At 32.2% G+C, this 20,929-nt stretch overlaps 2 protein-coding genes across 2 annotated transcripts; both read right to left on the bottom strand.

Moving 5' to 3' along the window:
- Positions 1-1,267: 1,267 nt before the first annotated feature.
- Positions 1,268-6,023, bottom strand: LOC123885643 (4-hydroxy-tetrahydrodipicolinate reductase 2, chloroplastic-like). The gene is made up of 8 exons (XM_045934936.1): positions 5,585-6,023; positions 4,626-4,863; positions 3,223-3,356; positions 3,054-3,128; positions 2,506-2,607; positions 1,994-2,103; positions 1,803-1,890; positions 1,268-1,630 (listed from the first exon to the last, which is right to left on the bottom strand). Exons 1-8 carry the CDS (start codon positions 5,804-5,806, stop codon positions 1,562-1,564), a joined length of 1,038 nt encoding a protein of 345 aa, XP_045790892.1. The 5' UTR covers positions 5,807-6,023; the 3' UTR covers positions 1,268-1,561.
- A 9,761-nt stretch (positions 6,024-15,784) lies between these two features.
- Positions 15,785-18,544, bottom strand: LOC123883137 (60S ribosomal protein L5-2-like). The gene is made up of 9 exons (XM_045931860.1): positions 18,441-18,544; positions 18,203-18,272; positions 18,004-18,095; positions 17,319-17,445; positions 17,140-17,219; positions 16,934-17,050; positions 16,709-16,843; positions 16,445-16,614; positions 15,785-16,090 (listed from the first exon to the last, which is right to left on the bottom strand). The coding sequence occupies exons 1-9, from the start codon at positions 18,441-18,443 to the stop codon at positions 15,982-15,984; spliced, it is 903 nt and encodes a 300-aa protein (XP_045787816.1). The 5' UTR covers positions 18,444-18,544; the 3' UTR covers positions 15,785-15,981.
- Positions 18,545-20,929: the final 2,385 nt, after the last annotated feature.

Below are 20,929 nucleotides of genomic sequence, written 5' to 3'. Positions count from 1 at the left end.
TTGGTAGGATGACAAAAATAATCTCTTATTCTTAAATCATGGAGTTGTAACCAATTCAAACAAATGAGAAATACTTTACCCTCTAACTATTAGGTTTAAAATTCAAACAAACTCTGACCGGTACATCAATGTTTTGAAAACCGGACCGGACCGGCCGGTCCGACCGGTTCGACCACGAACCGGTGCCCTCGGCGGTCCGGTCGACTAGCAAGAACCGCTAGTCAGTGGAACCGGTCAAAAACCGGTGTGAACCGGTATGAACCGGTGTGAACCGGTGTGAACCGGTGAACCGGTGAACCGGAAAACCGGCCGGTTTTTCTCTCACTTAAAAAAAAAAAAAAAAAAAACTGATTTTTTAATTAAAAAAAACGATGGATTGAAATTGAAAGGTTAAAAAATCAAAAATCTTTCCTTTCCAACCATAGACTCAAACACGTGAAAAAATTATATGAACGGTTCAATATAAACGGTTCAATAACGGTTGAACCGATCCGACCGGTTGACCCTTGAACCAGTTGTCACAACGGTTCGACCTCCGGTCCGGTTCTTAAAACATTGCGGTACATATTAAAAAATATTTATTAAAAGAGATCGGTCCCTTAAATGAATTTTAATTGTTTGAGAAAATTAGTCAGACGGGATTAATTTTCATCGTGTACTGAGGATGCCTTTAGTATACATAAATTATTCTGTAATTTATTCCAACAACCTCCAAATCAACTAATGAATAAACATCCAATCAATTTTTTTTGAATAGCAAAAGTTATATATTAATTGGGCAAAAAAAATACAAATGATACTATATCCACGGTTCAGAATTAAGTACGAGGATACTTCACCCAAATACAGAACAAAGGAGAGAAAAATAGAAGATAAAAATTGAGAGTATGGTAATATACAATCCATAGGATACGCATTCCATTCATAGTAAAGGCTAGGAAAGTTTCTTGGCAATTTTCTCACGCACTCTACAAATTTACCAAATTATTCTTGTCCACTACTTAAGTAGCGGATTCTAGCAGACGTTATAAAAATGAGAAATTTGAGTTAAAAATAACCCTCTTAACATGAAAAAAATCAAGATTTTACATGTCCGCTACTTAAGTAGCGAAATTGTGAAATAGAAAATTAGAAGGCGTGCGAGAAGGTGGTAGTGTGGAAAAAAAATCCCAAAAGGTTAATCATCCTTTTTTATTTTCCACTAAACATCCAATCAATTATATCAAAAAGAATTCAATTCCGTAACTTATCCAAACACATCAGTAGATTGGTTAAGTTGACTTGAGTGATTTAATTTTCCCTTTCAAGTGAATACAAGAACAAGTTTTTAGACTAGCAAAGATAGATAAACCAAACTTGCTTGCAAAGTTACCTAATTAATAAAAGTAATGAGAAACTGAAATTGATACAATATCACATGGGATGGTGCTCTCACTAAACTATCCTCAAAATAAACAGACAACAAAATTGGACACAAGATGAAAATTGCTTTTATTAGAATGGAAAATCTCATTAAGCAACTTCAACAAATGGCATCTTGCACCTTATTCTATAGAATTTTTTATCGCATATTACCCTCTCGCAAGACATCAATCATATTGTATATTCTCTTGGGATCCTTTGCTTCAATCTGCATACATAAAATAAATTCTGAATCAGAAATTGTATATGATACATGTGTAGTAACTAATAAGTACATTTTCATGCTAAAAAACACAACATGGTGGAGTGCCATCAAATCATGTGGTAACGATTGATAAATTGGATGATAAAAAAGGTAAAGTGAATGGAAGTATAAGCACCTTCTTAGCAAGAAATAGTACAGCGTCAACAGTGCCCTCGGCATATATTGATCTACCACAGACATTATGTTGGAATTCAAACGAAACTCTGCAACAATTTTTAAAAGAAACAACACAATAAAAAAGATTAGTAAATGACGAGAATAAATATGTCAAAACATAAAAGAGAAGACGAAAATGTTAATTCTTACGTTTCATCTGGTGATGTCAAATGATACATATGAAACGCATGACCCAACAAATGCTCCTCTGGGACTCCCACCAGTTCAACTTGGTGCTTGGGGTCCCTGATCAATTGTATCTAACAAAATTCATTGAAAAGAAGAGGAAAATCCAGTAAGAATCTGTGGTTCTTTTAGTATAAAGACAAAAATTGAAATTAGGTGTTAATTTTTCAGTGTGGATAATGAACTAGTCAACATGAAATCGTGCAGATTACTTTAAACATAATCGTGCAGATTACTTTTTCAGTGTGGATAATGAACCGACAAATAAAAATGTATTGACAACTATCATAGAATTAGAATCCAGCAAAAAATCTCCATGTGAGCTACACTTATGCTAGGGCACTAGTTTTCTTAATTAATTCAGACCACACAGAAGGAGGTTCAGCAAGCGAGGGCCGAGGAGTTTTGCAACAGTCGAGATAATAATGAGATACCATGTTGTACGAAATGAAACTGTGCAATGTGATCTAACGCACCTCATCCATATCGTAAGACACACCCAGTTTCTGGAAGCATGATATCACAGCCTTGGCAGTTCCAGATGCATCAACTTTGCTTGCTTGATGAGACTCTAATACCTACAATCTTGGAAGAATGCATCAGATTTTAATATTGCATCAAACAGAAGCTTTAATAAAGAACGAGAACCAATAAAACTGAAGAACTTATTAAACTTTGTTATTTTTACCAACATGAAACAGTTTAACTATTCATTTGTATAAGTCCCTCTGAAATGGTAGACAGTTCAGAGGGTGTGCCAAGATTATTATGTTCCTAACAAAACCCTCCCAGAATAATGCTAGCAACACACTCTTTAACAAACACACTCCAACACACTCTCTTTTATTGGTTGAAATTCACATGGGTCCCATAAAAAAATGTGGACTCATATAACTTTTATGGGACCTATATAAATTTTAATCAATAGAAGAGAGTGTGTTAGAGTGTGTTCGTTAAAGAGTGTGTTGCTAGCACTCCTCAACCCTCCCAAAGCAACAAGATGTAAATGTAGCAAACGAGATACCTGTAAGGAATACCCAGAAAAGGCTCCAGGAAATTGCTCTGCCATAATTTCCATAGCTGCAAGAAACGCAACAACCTAAAGGAAAAAATATAGCAGCATAAGGATATACATGAGTGCTAAAAGATGTGACGAATAGAAAATTTCTCATGGTTTTAGAATTATGATTTACCTGTTTTCCCATTTGTGGGGATATCACCGCATAATTCTTCGAGTCTTCAACAGTCTTATATAACAAGTCCCTATCCCCACCAGTGGTCCCAATCACAAAGGGTACCCCGACCTTACTGTATAACTCTGCATTGCCTGCAAATGAGAATGGGTTAATAAATAGCACCAACACCCTTATAATGTTTCATAAAATACTTTTAATCCAATATTATAAAATCAAAAGTTCAATCACAATTCTATTGTGAAAGTCCAGAAGCGTGTTTTGCTTTTGCATTAAGGCTCACAACGTACACTGGTCAACGAGCAAGCCAAGAACAGCCCTCATATTATTTGCCATCAAATTACGGTTAGGTGTAAAATAGAGAGCAAGTTAGACAGCGAAGGGGAAAATATTACCAGACGCAAATGGGGAAAATATTCTAAGAAAAAGAAGAATCATGTAGATATCCAGTCAAAAAAAAATCAGGTTGCATAATTAGATATCCAGCCAAAAAAAAATGTATACTTATTGGAAGAGCAGAAACCAATATCAATCCTATTGGCAGTGGAGGGAAGTTGTCTACAAATTTCAAGAGAAACGGTTCAACAAAATAGGTAAAATGAGTAGTAGAAAAGGCAATATGCATTAAAATATGGCAATATAGTAATTAAGAGTGGTGCTTGCATTAACTCAAGTACAATTGAAAAAGTGGAATAAAGTAATTGTCCGTATTCTATTTCTCTCCCTCACCAAGATCGCCAGAAAACACAAAAAAAGATCAAGGTAATTAAGTAACAACATTAAAACAAAATGAACCAACAAAAAAACAGAGAAATGCAACACATAAATTGATGAAGTAACCCATATTGATCTGTGTCAGTAGTTTGCACAGAGATGATAGGGAGAATAGTGAAGGTCACCTTGGCATGGTCTTTATGATAGGCAATGTATCTTTCTTTTAAGAATAAAGGATGTGTATGTGCTTCGAATATCAATCGGCAAAGAAAATTAGCATTTTCCTTTAAATAATTACTGAACTTCTACCAAAAGGGCTAACCAAAAAATGGTCATTCACAATACTAGGTGTGGGCATTATATACCAGTGTGATTAATAAAATAAGGGTGTGCAATGACACAGCTTAAAGGGCTAATTTGCAGTGCATTTTAATCAGCCAACCAAAAGTTTCCACAACATTGAGAAAATCAAGTTAAAAGGAATGAAAGAAGGTTGAGCAAAGATGTTGATTTATAGTAGTAGCAATATAAATTGATTTCCTTATGCAGATGCACTATCAATTGGAAGATGATTACTTGCACTCCCAATATCGACTTATGTATACAGATAGGTGAAATGACTCGGATAAAAGTGAATACTAAGTTATAAGTATCTCCAACAATTAGAAAATATGCTTCAAAATACATACCATTGACTGCATCTGGTATTGTGTAGTCCACAATAATTAAATTTGGATATTTATCACGAACAGATTCGAGAAAACTCTCCCTATCAGAAGGACCATGCACGAGGAATTCCCTTCCACAGACCTCAAAAGTCTTTCCGGACTCCTCTTCACACCCAAATGACACTGGAACAACATTCAGTCCAGCTGCTTCTGCTGCATTAATAACAGCCTTTCCCATTTTTCCAGTACATGCATTAACCTAAGCAGAAGAAACAAAAATGAACATCAGTGTTCCACAGCTAGCATTTTAAAATAGGCGGGGAATCAGATTTTATAAAGATGTGCACGCAACTAAGTTTATTCAAATCATAAGGTTGGGCTCAAATAGGTAAACAAACTCATCCCCCCGCCACAAAAAAAAAAAAAAGTTACTCATGTTCAAATAAAAAACTGTAAATTCGAAGAGAAAAATATCAATGCAGATACAATAAAATATAATGAAGTGGATAAAATCTAAAGTGTAGCAGATTTTGATCAATGTTGTCAAATATAGTGTAACAGGTTTTGAACAAATCACTACGGTTCCACTTCCACGACACACTAGTAGTACAAAGTATTGTCAAACAGAGCACTACAGCTCAGCAGAATTTGAACAAACCGTTATTTTCCGCAATTGACAACAGTTCATTAGACTATGAATTATGTGTTAAAACAGATACACAGTATAGGAAGTTGCAATTTATTCAATTATGTGTAAAAACAGATACATAGTAACAGAAAATATAAGATATTGATATCATAACATAACACACTAACTTGGGAAACTTTATCATAACTAGACATCAAGATTGAAAGTTTTTTCATTGCAAGTTGGATTTATTAAAGAGAGTGTTCATATAGAAATGCACAATGAAATAAATAAATAAATAACAGAACTTGAGCATTGAAACATAGAACAAAAAGATATTATGGATAATCACCATTATTGGAATTGCAGTGCTTTTAGTGGAAGGAGAAGACTTTTCAAGAAAAGTCTGAACTGTTGTTGTAGCTGACATTGAAACTGTGGGAACCAAACGCGATCTCCTCTTCTGCGAAAAGGGAAGATTTGTCCTTGTAGTGGTGTTATTGGAGAAGAAGGTGAGGTTGTTATGGTGTCTGTGAAGCAAGTTAGTTGCGGTTTTCAATGTGAAAGTTGCCATTGAAGATTGGGAATTCGAGTTTCAGCTCAATTTGGGGGTTTAGGGTTTTGGGAAGTAGCTTCTGTTCCTTCTCTATCTGGAAAATCGATTTTTTCCGCGATGGTGATGAAAGAGTGGGTCGGTCGGGTCAAGTCAAAATGTAATGAGAATACCGTAAAAACACCGCCACGTACCACTGTTTTTTGTTTTTAACTAGAGCATACACATCCATAACACCCACTTGGGTTCTTTAAATGGGTCTCATTCAATTTTTTATACCATCTCACACTTCCCAATTATTTAAAATCAAAACTATATTTCTTAAATATCCATACAACTCATCAAAAACTGTCAAATGGGTTCCACTGAATACCACAAAATTTTCCACATTTATACTTTATACTAAGTCAATGTAGTTTAATTTATTTTTTTAATTTATTTCTTTGCCAAAACAGCAGCAAAGCACCGTGCTTCTGCAATTGAACGATGCAAGTTTATGCACGTTCCTTATACATGAATTATCGGTTCACCTCTGACACAAAGTATTTAAAAGACTGTAGAAACATTTTCATAGCAGGCGATAAGTGTGCTCTTAGTTAATAGGGTGCTCTCTCCATCTTTAAATTCATTGACAAATAAATATATTTAGTCTAAAATATTAGGGGTGTACGTAGGTCAAACCAAAACCCGAATCACATAGGATACTTTGGATTGAGTCGAGAAAAATAACCACCCGTTATAATATTGGGCCGGATTGGGTAAATCCAATCATTTTCAGGTTGGATTGGGTTGGGTAGTGGGTTACCCAAATTATTTTTCTATTTTTTTATATTAAATATTTAAATATCGAATCATCATATTTTTTAATAATGTAACTTCAACCATTGTATTTTCTTGAAAAATAATGTAACTTTTTTCACTATAAAAAATAATCACCTATTTTTCGTTTAAACCCACTAATTTACGGGTTAGATAGTTTGCTACCCAAATAATTTTTTTGCTTTTTTTAATATCAAATAACTAAACGATGAATTATAATATATATTTATGAAAATTATTCTAGTTTTTCATTTTATTTTTTAAATAGTGCGATAAATTATCATATTTGTTTATAAAAATTATTAAATCTTTCTATTTTCCTAAAAAATAGTATAACTTATTTTCAATATAAAAATATTTAATGATCAAATGGAAAAATAGAACTAGTGGGTAAGTGGGTTTTTTGGGTTGGGTCCGGTTTTACCCGGAACTCGACTTTTTTTATGAGTTTTTTATTTTTGAAATCTGTATCCACCTACTTGCCTGACCAAACCCATTTTTTTGGGTTGGATTGAGTGGGTTTGACCGGATCAACCGGATTTACCCCATCCATGTACACCCCTATAAAATATAGACCAAATGCATCACTTTTTCAATGAATCTAAAAAAAAACTATTTTTGCTTATATATGATACCGGAGGGAGTATTTTATTTTTGTGCACGTGTGTTGAATTTTAAAACCAACCAAGTACTCCGTGAGCGTCACAATTTGACTGTGTGTATTATTTATAAGTTATTTTGAGTATATTTTTTTATTAATATATAAAAATAAATATTAGCATATAAGATCTTGTTAGATTTGTTTTGATGGGTACTTTTAAAATATCAATTTTTCAATTGTCAAAAAAAAATCAATTTTTCATAATTTTTAATAATACACAACTAAATGCTTCAAAAAAAAAATAATACACAACTAAAATATAAATGATAAAAAAAAAATTGAATAGGCAAAATATTATTAAGCTAGCAAAATATAAATGATCAAAATTGTGCATCGACAAGTGTACAATAGTCAAATGCAACACTTATTTTGGGACGGAGAGAGTAACATTTAAGGAATTTGGGTAGAGTTACTAGGAGAAAGTTTTAGGTGGTCACAAGGATAAGAATTTGATCAATTTATTTTATACTTTTTTTTTGGTGTAAATTGGATATTTTCTCCGCACAATAGTTTAATAAAAGAAAAAAAATTTCAACAATATAGTGACTAACTCCAGAAATGGCCGTCTTTATAAGGATATAAACACCATATTCACTTATTGCCTAACAAATTTTACCTCAAAATTATAATTTAAATTGTGATACACGATTCTTTGAGAAGCAAATAAAGCTCTTGATTTATTGGCAAATTTAAATTTTGGTTATGTCCTGATTTTGTACACTTTGCCTTGTTGGCAGACTATGTTGGTATCCGATTTCATAGGGGTTAATGTTTTGTTTAGGACTTGGTCCCTTTTGCTCACCAAAAACTAAATAAATTCTGATACACCACTACAACGGGAGTGAATAGCTTCCACTGGAACTTGAGAGACACTTTCAAAAACCACAAGCTCATAACTTATGAGGTTATCCAAGATTTGTAGGGTTGAGAAAGAACCAACCGAAATTCAAAAACAGTACCATTGCATATACAAGATTTGTTCAGCGAGAAATATTTGTATAGTCTTTCTCACCTTTTGGTCACACACATAACAAAACATACATATTATTTAATTATTTTTTCTTTGTACTTTTTTCGCATCTATGTGAGTGTGAACAAATTGAAACCAAATATTAATTGTTCATGTATTTCTCATAATCCCACATTGGATGAAGTATAACATGTTTATATAAGTGGGAGGCATATCTTTCAAGTCAGTTTTGACAGATTGAGTTAAACTCAATCTAAATTTTAAGATTGTTAGAATTAGTCGGAAACTATAGTTGCAAGTTGGTTAGGATAGTTAATTTAGTTATAATCACTATATAAAGTGTATCTCACACTCATTGTAAATTTGTAATCATGTTATCTAATTCTATCAATTTCAAATAATCGATCTTTCTCAATTTATTTTTCTCATTATTGAGTTCTAACATGTACATTCTAGTCATAGAAAATCTAGTACAAGAGCGTTGCCTACATTCATTTTAATCCCACTGGACCCTTCTGTTGGAGTAAGCCCTAAAAGCCAATCTATTTTGATAGAATCGTCTTTTGTATGATGACTTTGATTTATATATTTAATATATATAATAAGGCATTTCTTTATTATGTTTGTTTCAAACTAATAAAGTCCCTAGAATAGTTAGTCTAATTAATGGAACATTAAGTGTGACTTAATAGTGAGACTCCATTAAACATAATGACACTATTCTTAAAGTATCCATAGTCAAGTTTTACTGTGATGTGGGATAACAGTAAAACATAGAGACTATTATGTGAGTAGATTGATGACTTCATCTCACGAGTCATGGATATGAGATATCAAGTCTTCACATAGATATAAATATTATGAGTAATATTTATATTGGATTGACCCGCCATGAGAATACTACATAGTATGTTATGAAAAGTGTCATAAGTTATTCTCATAGAGATAATGGCGTATACCACCCTTCGACCTGAAACCACTATGGACCTGAAACCACTATGACTATAAAGTCGGTTGATGGGTACTCTATAAATCATGCTGAGGGACATGAGTGACCTAGATGGAATTTGCCCCTCCTACATAACAGGAGCAATATCTGTAGGCCTCTTGATGGAATATGACTGATAAAATGCGTGGCCACGCCGAACTAAGTCAATATGAGATATTGAGCTTATTCGTTGCTCAGTATATTCTGGGATCAATAAATAAGATATTGAACCATACAAGGGTGACACGATCTATGTCTTATGTTCAATATAGATATAAGGGCAAAGGGGTAATTATACACACGATCGTTATCACATAAAGGTTTCGTCAGATCACATGACATTCTCGTCACTTGGGTAGCAATGATGTGTTGCTAGATACCGCTCACTGTTTATAATATTAAATATGTGATTTAATATTATTGCCAACGTTACGAGAACCTATAGGGTCACACACAAAGGACAGATAGATGAGAGAAATAAATAAGTAAGACTTATTTATAAAATAATAAGCAGGTTTATTAGTAATTAAATAATTAAGTATGACTTATTATTTAATTTATGAAAAATAGAGAAATGTTGTCCACCGTAAGGTACGGTGCAGTGCTTGGCTTGATGACCAGACAAGTGGTTCTATAAATAGAACCCTTGTGATGGAGTTTTAAAAAAAAGCTTAACCTAATTTACAAAGTGAAACCTAGCCGCCGCTCTCTAAACCCGGTTCTCTCTGAATCTCTGGTGGAATTGGCTAGCACCGGTTATCGGAGAAGGTCTGTTCGTGTGGACTGAGTAGATGCATCGCTACTTTGCTTTGCTCGTGATCAGAAACAATTTCTACTTCAAAGGTTCTGCACTTCAAGAGGTAAACACATAAACTTGTGGTTTTGTGTTCTTTGATTTGTGATTAATGGTTTAATCAAGATCCGTTCATCGGGATTGTTCCGCTAAGAGGATTAAATTTTTGAAAAACTCCTCTTAAATCCCTTCACCTTCAATTGTACATTGAATACTTGAACATCTAGAATCAAAACATGTTCATATTAAAACAAACTACCGAGGCAACTTAACAGATTCTTACCTTCTTTTATTTGTTTACAATGAGCTGGGAATCGAACTCACGACCTATAGCGTACTATCCAAATCTCTCACCACTAGACCAAACCTAGTGGCTTACATTGTTACCTGTTTTTTTGTTTCTCTTGGAGATTCGCCTATATACTGAAGGAAAAGAAATGTGAAAATGTAGGTAAAATTTCAAAGCAACGAAGTATTCAGTACTCAGCATATTGACAATCTTATTGTTTTATGAGTCCAAACATCTAAGCAAAATCCCTAGTATTTTGAAATATTTTCAAGAAAATTTATTTCTCAACGTGTTCTTTGTAGATGGTATCAACAAAACTTGTTCAATTAGGAAACATGTTCTCTTAAACGTTCTCATTAAGCCGTGTAAAAATCTGAAATAAATAAATTTTCTTGATATCATGATGAAAAACTTGTGCATTGATCAACAAATGTGTTCGTAAAATCATATAACAATTAATTGCACATTGATCAAAACAACACTTTATATACCAAATAGGCTTTTAAGTATCACCTTGAAGGATGAAACTAAAGAAATGCATGCGTGAAGTGAAGCTTAACCAAATACACTAAACTGTAATGAATACAAAGACAACATGTATCCTAATTATTGTACATGATTTTGTTTATCCTATACAATGAATGTATGCATTGTTTACATACTTTGCAAATTTTATCATTGTTGTCTGTTGTCAATCGAAATTGGTTACATAGTCATTTATGACATTGTGTTTTATCATTGAAAAATGTCATGTTTGGATAAATGCTTGTGTTAAGTATAAGCTATTTCTATAACAAAAGATAAAAAATAAAATCAATTTTTTTCTTATAAGCTATTGCTGGTAAGTTACTGTGATGAGGAGGGTTCTTGTTAATGCCTTTTATTAACATTCTGAGAATATAAGTACCAAAGTTTGAACTCTGTTTATAGGCATTCATGAAAACCAGAAGCATGGGATTAGGAGACCTTGATTTTTCAGCTTAGCTGTCCATGAGACTTTGAAATGAAAGCTCATGATCATTCATCATTGACATGATTACTTTTTGAATAGATTGAACTAATGTTATGCGCAACAACAGCATGATCTAAACCATATATATATATATATATGGGGAGGGATCAAATTGCACTGGTGTAACATTTGAGTAATGTTACACCGCTCAATAACGCTTTAACGAATACAAATTTTATAAAATCCACCGTTGGATTGAAAGCTTATATCGTATAGATCATCCATGTTGAATTGTATAAAAATCTAAAATCGTTTGATATGTTTTTGAGATAGATCAAGATTAACGGTATTCAATAAAAACGCATAAACCATTGATCTTCATCAGTCTCAATAACATATCAAACGATTTTAGATTTTTGTAAAATTCAACATGGATGATCTATACGATATAAGCTTTCAATCCAACGGTGGATTTTATAAAATTTGTATTCGTTAAAGCGTTATTGAGCGGTGTAACATTAATCAAATGTTACACCGGTGTAATTTGATCCCTCCTATATATATATATATATATATATATATATATATATATATATATATATATATATATATATATATATATATGTGTGTGTGTGTGTGTGTGTGTGTGTGTGTGTTTGTAAAATAGTTGTTTGAGCATAGTTAAGTACTATACTCTCTTATTTGAAAGTATTTATGAACATTGTTTTAGGCCATGTAAATGTACCAACAAGTCTTTGTAGCAATGTCCAAATATTACACCGGTGTAATTTGATTTTCTACACTCACAAATTATTAACCAACCATCCAACTAAGCATATTTTAAACCAGCCTAACTAGCAAATTTCATGTACTCTTGTTTGAAGAAAATGTCTTCGTAAAAATATTTTCTAACTGCTTACCAGTTTCATACCTAACTAGAAAGATTTGGCCGCTATTGAAGTTCCTACTCACACTATGTATTTGTGCTTCCACTTCTATTGATCATCTCTCATTTTTCATTCGCATCCATGTAGTAGTTTTGCTATATCAACTATCTATGAGAAGAAACTCGATAAGTTGGGAAGTAACTTCGAAGCATATATTATTGAAGAAACTTGTATGCATTATCATTGCAAAGAATCTAAAGATTTTTTGCAAAGTCAATTATAATTGTCAGAACATTACAAATATTCAACTTCTAAGTTATAAGCGGTTGTGATTTATAGATAGTGTAACTTTTTACGCCGATTGTATATTAAAATTTAACTCATAATATGAGATGACAACATGACACATTGTGGCCCATGCAAAGCCTGATACCAACGGTTGGAGAACGGACATGCAAAGCCTTTTCACTAACACAGTCTTGCATGTTTGTCCTCCAATCCAATGCTTGGGCTTTGCATCCTACAATAATAGCAAAATGTTGAACCAATGTGTGTCTCGCTTTTCCTACTATGTTGAAGAATCTAAATAAAATGTGAATCATATTGAGTTTCCACGCCAGCACTCACATCTTTGATGTGTTCACTAAGTTATACTTATACCCACTCAAAGTATTAGAAGCATATGTAATTGAGAAACCTCCAACATTTACCCCAAGCCAAACGCAAACATTATGAGGGGAAGGAAATTCTCATCTTATTCGGAGGCAACCGTGTTTTTAAAAATGTCGTACCGCGTACCAGTACCCGTACTGGCAGGGACGGACTGAAGGGGGGGGCAAGCAGGGGCTTCAACCCCGCCCCCCCCCCCCCCCCCCCCCCCCTCCCACATGCATATAGTTGCTAATGACACCTCTTAAATAAATTATTGTGATTTTATTTAATAATTTTGAGTTAAATATATTTTTAGTCTTTATAAAATTATGAGTTTTTAAGTTTTGTCCTTCAAAAAATTTACTTTTAGTCCATATTTGTATTTTATAGGAACTATTTTGAGGACTAAAAGTATCAATTTTTTGTAAGAATATTTCAAAATGGAGACTATTCTTACCAAACTGCAATATTTTAAAGGATATTTTAAGTTAAAATTTAATAGGACTAAACATAAAAACTCGTTATTTTATAAGGATAAAAATATATTTAACTCTATTATTTATTGTTAAAAAAAAATTCAGCCCCCCGTATGATTGATTTCTAGATCCGTCCCTGCGTACTGGATACCGGTACCGTACCTGGGCAACATAGCATGCTACTAAGATTATGCCATAGTTGAATCAAAGTCTCCACAAACTAGAAATTGTTTGTTTGGCTACACCTACATCCATCTCCTAATTCTCCCTATTAATTAAGGGGGTGTATTGGATTGAGATTTCAATGGATTTTAAAAGACTTTTTTATTATAAAAAAGTCTTGTGGTATTCAATCAAGATTTTTACAAAAGTTAAGTAAATCTTGTGGTATTCAATTAAGACAATCATGATTTTTTTTTTCAGGGCAATGAAATATGTTGGTATTCAATTGAGATTCTTTGTCATTTATAAAATGTCCATTGGTATTCAAAAGTCTACCGATTTTGATGGATTTTGTTATGGAATGGATTTCGTGAGACTTTTTAGTTAAAACTATAAATACTACACTTATCAAACAATCTCACTCCAAACCCTGAGATTGTTCATGCTCTCCCACAGACTTTTTTTTTTCCTATTGCCGTTGGTCGGAACTCATCAGTTCAAAATATGTTCTTCTCTTACAACTTGCTATATTGTCCAAAATACAATGAACATATTCATCCAACAATCACACCATAATTTATGAGATTTCATGAGACTTTTTTGCTTTTCTTTTTGTGTCATCCTTTATCATCTATCATCATGTTCACCGATCTTCTTCGTAAAAACTCAAAAGCAAAACGCAAATCAAAAGAAAAATTATTGATGTGCAATCGTACTGTAACTCAAATAATATGTTCATCAATCCTCCGGGAAAAGAATAAAAGCAAACACAAATAAAAAAAAATTTCATATTATTATTTTTATGGTACTCTATACGTAAATCAAAAGAAAAATTTTCATAGTTTTTTTTTTTTTTTTTCGTTTCATCAATTTGTTTTTTTTTACAACATTCATTATTATTATTTATTTGTTTTATAATGTGGTTATTATTATTATCTTTACTTTATATTGTTATTATTATAATTTTAATTATTAATAATGACTTGAAAATAAAAAAGGAATTATTCAATCTTCAATATATATTTTTAAGGAATGTCATTGAGAGGATATCTGGTATTTTTAATTGCGGTCCAAACATTCAAAATCTTAAAAATCTACGTTAGAAATTCATCAAAATCATGTGTTAAAAATCTTGATTATAAAAAGTCATCTTTTAAAATCCCATAAAATCAATACAATCCCACCAAATCCTTTAAAATCTTCAAGACTTTTTTTGCCAAAATTGTCTTTCAAAATCCCAATCCAATACACTCCCCTAAGTTTAACTTACAATATTTGCACCTAAGGGGGTGTTTGTTTCATGGATTATAAATTTATTCCCAGGAATGTGACTTTGGGAATCTTTAATTCCTATGTTTGTTTCAAGTTTTAAAAAATTATGCCTAGGAATTTTTTATTCCTTGGAATATAAATTACACATGACTTTCCCACTTTTCATTCCCATGTTAAATGGTGGGAATCTTATATTCCCATGGGAATAAGATGTAACCACCCATAACTCCCCACTCTCTCATTGTTTTTAACTCATTTATTTTTTTATTTTAATATTTTAAAATGTTAATTGAATTTATTTTAAAAATGTTCCAAGGAACTTTATTTATTTACCAAACACATTGATAGGAATAATACTCCCAGCAATAATGTTCCAAGGAATAATAATCCTAGGATTATAATTTTAATCCCCGAAACAAACACACCCTAAGAGAAGTCGCTCCGCTTCGAAGGACTCATCCCAGCTTCAATATGCAAGCATTAATCATATCATATACATTGCACCAAAGAGAATTTGTCCAACTACACAGCACTCGACCCAGCTCTTCAATAAGCATGCACACGTAATTCCTACCTTCCAATCCTCTATACTCCAAATGCAAGGCCAACTAATGCTTAGCAACCGCAAGCTAACATCATGAATATGCACACTCATATCATTATCATCCCAAACAAAAGGCATCGCAACTTTTGAGTCAACATAATCAAATAATCAAGTGTGAAGATGGCATTTTTATTTTCTTTGATGGCTTTCACTTTTATTGAATTGAGTATGTGAGTTTTTGTTAGCAAATTTAAATATCTATATGGGGTTATTTCATCTAAAGAAAAATTGGGGTGCTTGTGCAATCTTAATGGGGTTATTCATCTATTACAATTGTATCAACAGAAAAAACTTCAATTACAGTTTAAAAAAAACACTACTAGCAATGGTGAACTAAATTTAATTATAATGGCTTTAGAATTTGTTTAGTCATGTACTAGCAATGGTTAACTAAAAAGAACTTATTTTCTGTGCCAACACAATTAAAAGAGATCAAGCACAATTAAAGGTGACAAAAAAATAAATAGCAAGGAACTTGTATGCAACACACAATTAAACCACATTAACCCAAAGGCTTAGTCAAAAGTTGAACTAGAAAAGAGTATCCAAAATTTTAACCTGAAAAATAAATAGTACAGGCAACAAAAATTTTCAAGAAAATGTTTATCTAAATGCAAATTCATAAAAAGTTCTAGATATCCATCACTTCGGCTGCTGCATAAACAACAATTTTCACTCATCATCGTCCTCATCATCATCACCAACAGCAGCATTAAGAGCTGTCAAGCGTGCAATCAACTTGGATTTCCTCTCCTCGTAGGTAAGCTTCTTCAGATTAAACCTAGACAAAATAAAAAAATAATAATTAAGGAATCTCCACTTGGAGCATGCAATGTTAAGGTGAAGTTACCAAGTCGAATCTAGGAGGATAAACGGTTAAAAAATAACAATATCATTATTCGAAGAATCTAAACGTCTATGAACTTAATTCTTCAACCTCGCATTCCAGTTTGAATAAAAATGAGAAAAAAAAAATTCAAGACAATCAATTTTGGGGAAACTCCTCTGTATGCCAGTGCTCATTTTCCCTTTATCGCCTATACCACTCCACTTAAAATCTTCTAAATATTTCAAGAGAATTACTTCAAAATTGGTGAATTTTTCTACAAACAAGATACATATAGATGAGAGTTACCTCTTGTGCTCCTTTGGAGGCTGCTTCTCTGATTTCTTAATGGAAGGATCTGCACGAATGTTAGCATGAACCTTCTTGTACAGCTCCTCAAGACCATCAGCCTCAATTCCTATCTTAATATACTCGCTAAAGTGGGTCTGGTATTTCTCTGGTTCATCTTCAATCAAAGTCTGCAGAAAAAATAAATGTTATACACAAATATTAAAACTGTGTGCGTTGCACACAAAGACAACACAAATGAATAAATGAAATATGTATTCATGCCTTCATGTAAGCAGCAACATGTCCACCAAAGATATATTTGCGGTGAACCTCAGCATCAAGCTCTTTCTTTTCCTTGTCAAAACCAGCAAACCGTTTGTCGCTGTGGGGAATATCCAAACCCCCGTCCAGTGCTCCCTGCAAACCATCACAATTATTCAATTCAACTATAACAAAAATAACAAAATATCAATAACTATATGTATTACAATATAATGTTTTTATTACCTTCAGGGCACCAAAGACACGGTTTCCAGTTGTGGTCTTAACGAGACCAACATCAAGGAGAGCACGGAATGGCCTCCTGGAGTCAGCAGGCTCCACTGAATAATCCTCTCCACTAGCCTGTTAAAAAGGATAGAACTAATTAGTTTACAATTAACAATATCAATATATGAAAGAGATAATAATAATAATAAGACAATGGTAAGTACCTCAACATTCCCCTCATACTCCTCGTCCATCTCAAGTGTCTTGAGAACTCGACGGGCCAAGAGGAGTCCAGTGCAGTAAGCTGTTCACATTTTAACATACAATCAACCACGATACAACTAGTGTAAAAGATAGGCACAATTTGAAGAAAAAGGAGATATATTTCTGATAAACAAAATACCTGCAGCATAATTTGTAAGGCCTACTTCAAGACCAAAGTGTGGCAGCTCATGAGCATATGCAGCAGCGAGAACAATATCACCAGCAATGCTAGCAGATACTATTTGTGCAATAATATCTTTGTTGGTCTAATAACGAGTTAAAGTTTACAATCATCATAGAAAAACACTGATAACCAAAACACTGAAATATTTACACGCCGTCTATAATTAAGTGACATGAAAAATTAATAACATGCTATCAAAAAATTGATTAGGTGAATTAGAAACACACCGATAACAAAAATGACTATCAATTGTTGACATGCTATCTATAATTAAGTGACACGAAAAATTAATAACATGCTATAAAAAATGTTACTCCTATAACAATAGAAATACACCTATAACAAAAATAACTAGAGATTATTCACATGCTATATATATGATTGTGTGCTAATGTGAATCAGTGATATGTGGATTCAACCCCCAATTCTCCCACATGCTAACATTTCTAACAATTAATTACAAATATTCTCTATTAACAATTAATACAAACGCCAAATTCATTCTAAGAAATTATTAAACATTTCTAACAATTAAACACCGAATAATATTATTATTATGAAACAAAGAAAAACAAAATCAGCATGGCAACCTAAATATTAGTGCATCAATAAAAATTATAACTATCTAGCAGTAGGATACGAATCGAACAACAAATCGATACTTCGGGGTGTTGTACTTGTTCTTATCTTGATTAATCAACCGAATCCTAGCACGGTAATCAGTCTTACCCTCTGCAGATTTATCATCAAATAACTAATCAGCATATATTTTTATTATTATAAATAAATAAACCAATCAGCATATAAAAATGAATTCATGCTCAAACAAATATCAATACCTCTTCTTCTCTTGAACTTGACTTGGTACCTCTTGAAGTAAGCCTTAGATTTCTGAGCCTTAACGTAAACCTAGGTTAAAATAGACACACAAAAAATGCAATTAATCATAGTTGAAAATTTACAGCAGAATGAATGAATGATTAACAAAAAACGAAGAAACAGATAATATAGATCGATGAAATTAAGATTATGATGGAAACGAAATGAAGGTGGAAAATGGTGAGAGAGAAGGCGAACCATTGTTGAAGAAGGCGGATCTCTTTCTGCGAGCGAGCGAGAGTGATGAAAGAGTGAGAGCTAGGGTTAAGCAAGGTTTAGGTTTATATGGATTGATTTTGGTGGGTCGGGTCAAAAATGTAAATGGGTTTTGGGTTTATTATTACATGTTTTTGAGATATTGGGCTTTGGTTGGATATTAGAATTAAAACTTCTTATTTTTTACAATGACAATAATAAATTAAAATAATGTTATTTTTTATAGAATTAATTTTTTTTATGATATTAAATTTTAGAGTAGGGTGTAGTGTCCACTCCAAGGGAAAAAAATATTATCACACAAAAAAATGCTTACAAATGTATTTACGTTTACATCATTCAAAGCACATAATGAGGTTCGAACTTGGACCTCTTAGATTCAAGACCTACCTTTTTATTACTTTTTTGCTCGTTTCTTGTTTTTGTTGGGTTGGTTGAAGACTTGAAGTTGTGTCACGTCCTTTGACCAACTTAAAGTTTCTATATTCGTGGTTTTATCGTTTTGTATTGATATTATATTGAGTCTATGTGCTTGACTAGTCGCTTTAATAATATTTTCGCTTTTAACTTTTCCAAAATAATAATAATAATAATATTTTGGCTTCTTCATACAAAAAAATAAAAGTTAATAAATCTTTATCCCCTGTCATGTTAGTGAGTTTTGTTTTATCCTGTAATTTTTTTTATTCCCCTTATGATGTATAGATTTCCTTAATTTAGACCTTCTTGTACAACACGACTCATTACTGCACCAAATGCATGACATGACAAGAACACATGGATTTTCTTTATTTTTTATTTTTTTTTTGCTAATAGCATGTAGATTAAATATTTTAAATGTTGATTTTAAAAAAAAATTGAAAATTAAAAAAAAAAAACATAAAAACCTTTCTTTTTTTTAATCAATTCCTCTTCATTGTCAGAAATTCGACTCGTCTTTTAGAAAACTCAAATGCTCTAACTCTAAACTCTTCACCACCACAACCCATTCTATACTTCTAAATCAAACACCACAACTCATTTTATACTCCTAAACCAAAAACAACACTACAACTAAATATCAAACACAAAAAACCTGGTTATCGCAAATTGATGGACTATAAGTATATGTTAGAGTAAATAGCACAATAGTGCGAAAATTAAAAATAAAACTCTTGAATCGCACATCGAATAGTATAAAAAAAGGACTCTTATTATCCTTCTTCCATCCATCTTCTTTTCTAAAGGGTATTCAATCCACTTTTTTTTGTTGGGTCTCTAGTATATTTTTTAAATGAACAATGATTTATCCCTAGAAGCACTTGTTAGAGAGTTGGATATTATTTGGCTTAATTACGCTTTTAATCTCTTATATTTATTTTAGATTTTAAGTCGGTCCCTTATCTTTTAAAAATTTCATGTTGGTCCCTTATATTTGGTACAATAGTGTGTAAATTAAAAATAAAACTCTTGAATCCCACGTTGAATAGTAGAGAAAGCACTAATAATATCCTTCCATTCCATCCATCCCCTTTTCTAAAGGGTATTCAATCCAATTTTCTTTTGTTGGGTCTCTAGTTGGGAATGTTAATCTTATTCAATTTTGTTTACATAAGATAATTAGCTATATTTTTTAAACAAACAATGATTTATCCCTAGTAGCACTTGTTAGAGAGTTGGATAACTATTTTACTCGATGCATGTAGTTATTCGACCAAGAGGTGTGTTTAGTTTATTTTGCAAACTATATTATACTTAACAGTGGCGGAACCAGGATTTTTTTCTTGGGTGGGCTGCTAAAAAAATTTATAATATATAAATTAAATATAAAAAAAATTATATTGCGTATAAAAATTTAAGTTATAATAAGCAATAATTTGATAATTAAAAAATTAAATTACATACCTGAAAATAATACTCTGCATATGTCAAGTGACTTGAAATCATCAATAATTGACTTTGAACTATTGCTTGCATAAATATACAATAAAAAATTTCTAGATTGAAATTTATTCATTAATAAATATAAGATAATTACACATGGATTAATTAAATTGAAAATAGTTGTGTTTTGTTTTTTTGGTAAAAATAAAAATTGTGAATTGATATATCATATGAAAAACATTAATCTCAAAATTATGTCTTTACAGGTTTAAGATGATAATTTATCCTCAAGGGTGTGTGTTAAAGTTAATTTTTAAAAAAAAAAAAAAACAAAAAAGAAAAGAAAAGGAAAAAGGGAAAAGAAACAGAAAGCAAAATCCACAAAGGCATGGTTAGAACCCATGACCTGTCCCTCCTACACAATAGGCATTGAAGCATCTACCAACCAGGCTATCACTGCATTTTCTTTTTCTAATTATCTTCATAAATATATATAGTATTAGAAATATGTAATTTTATCAAAATACCAAGGGTATATTAGTAATTTCCTTTTTTTGGGGGAGGGCCGCGGCCCACCTCAGCCCTCCCCTAGTTCCGCCAGTGATACT

This window comes from Trifolium pratense, linkage group LG5, assembly GCF_020283565.1.
Source record: "Trifolium pratense cultivar HEN17-A07 linkage group LG5, ARS_RC_1.1, whole genome shotgun sequence".
NCBI classification, from domain to species: Eukaryota; Viridiplantae; Streptophyta; class Magnoliopsida; order Fabales; family Fabaceae; genus Trifolium; species Trifolium pratense.
This window is presented reverse-complemented; position numbering and strand designations above follow the sequence as displayed.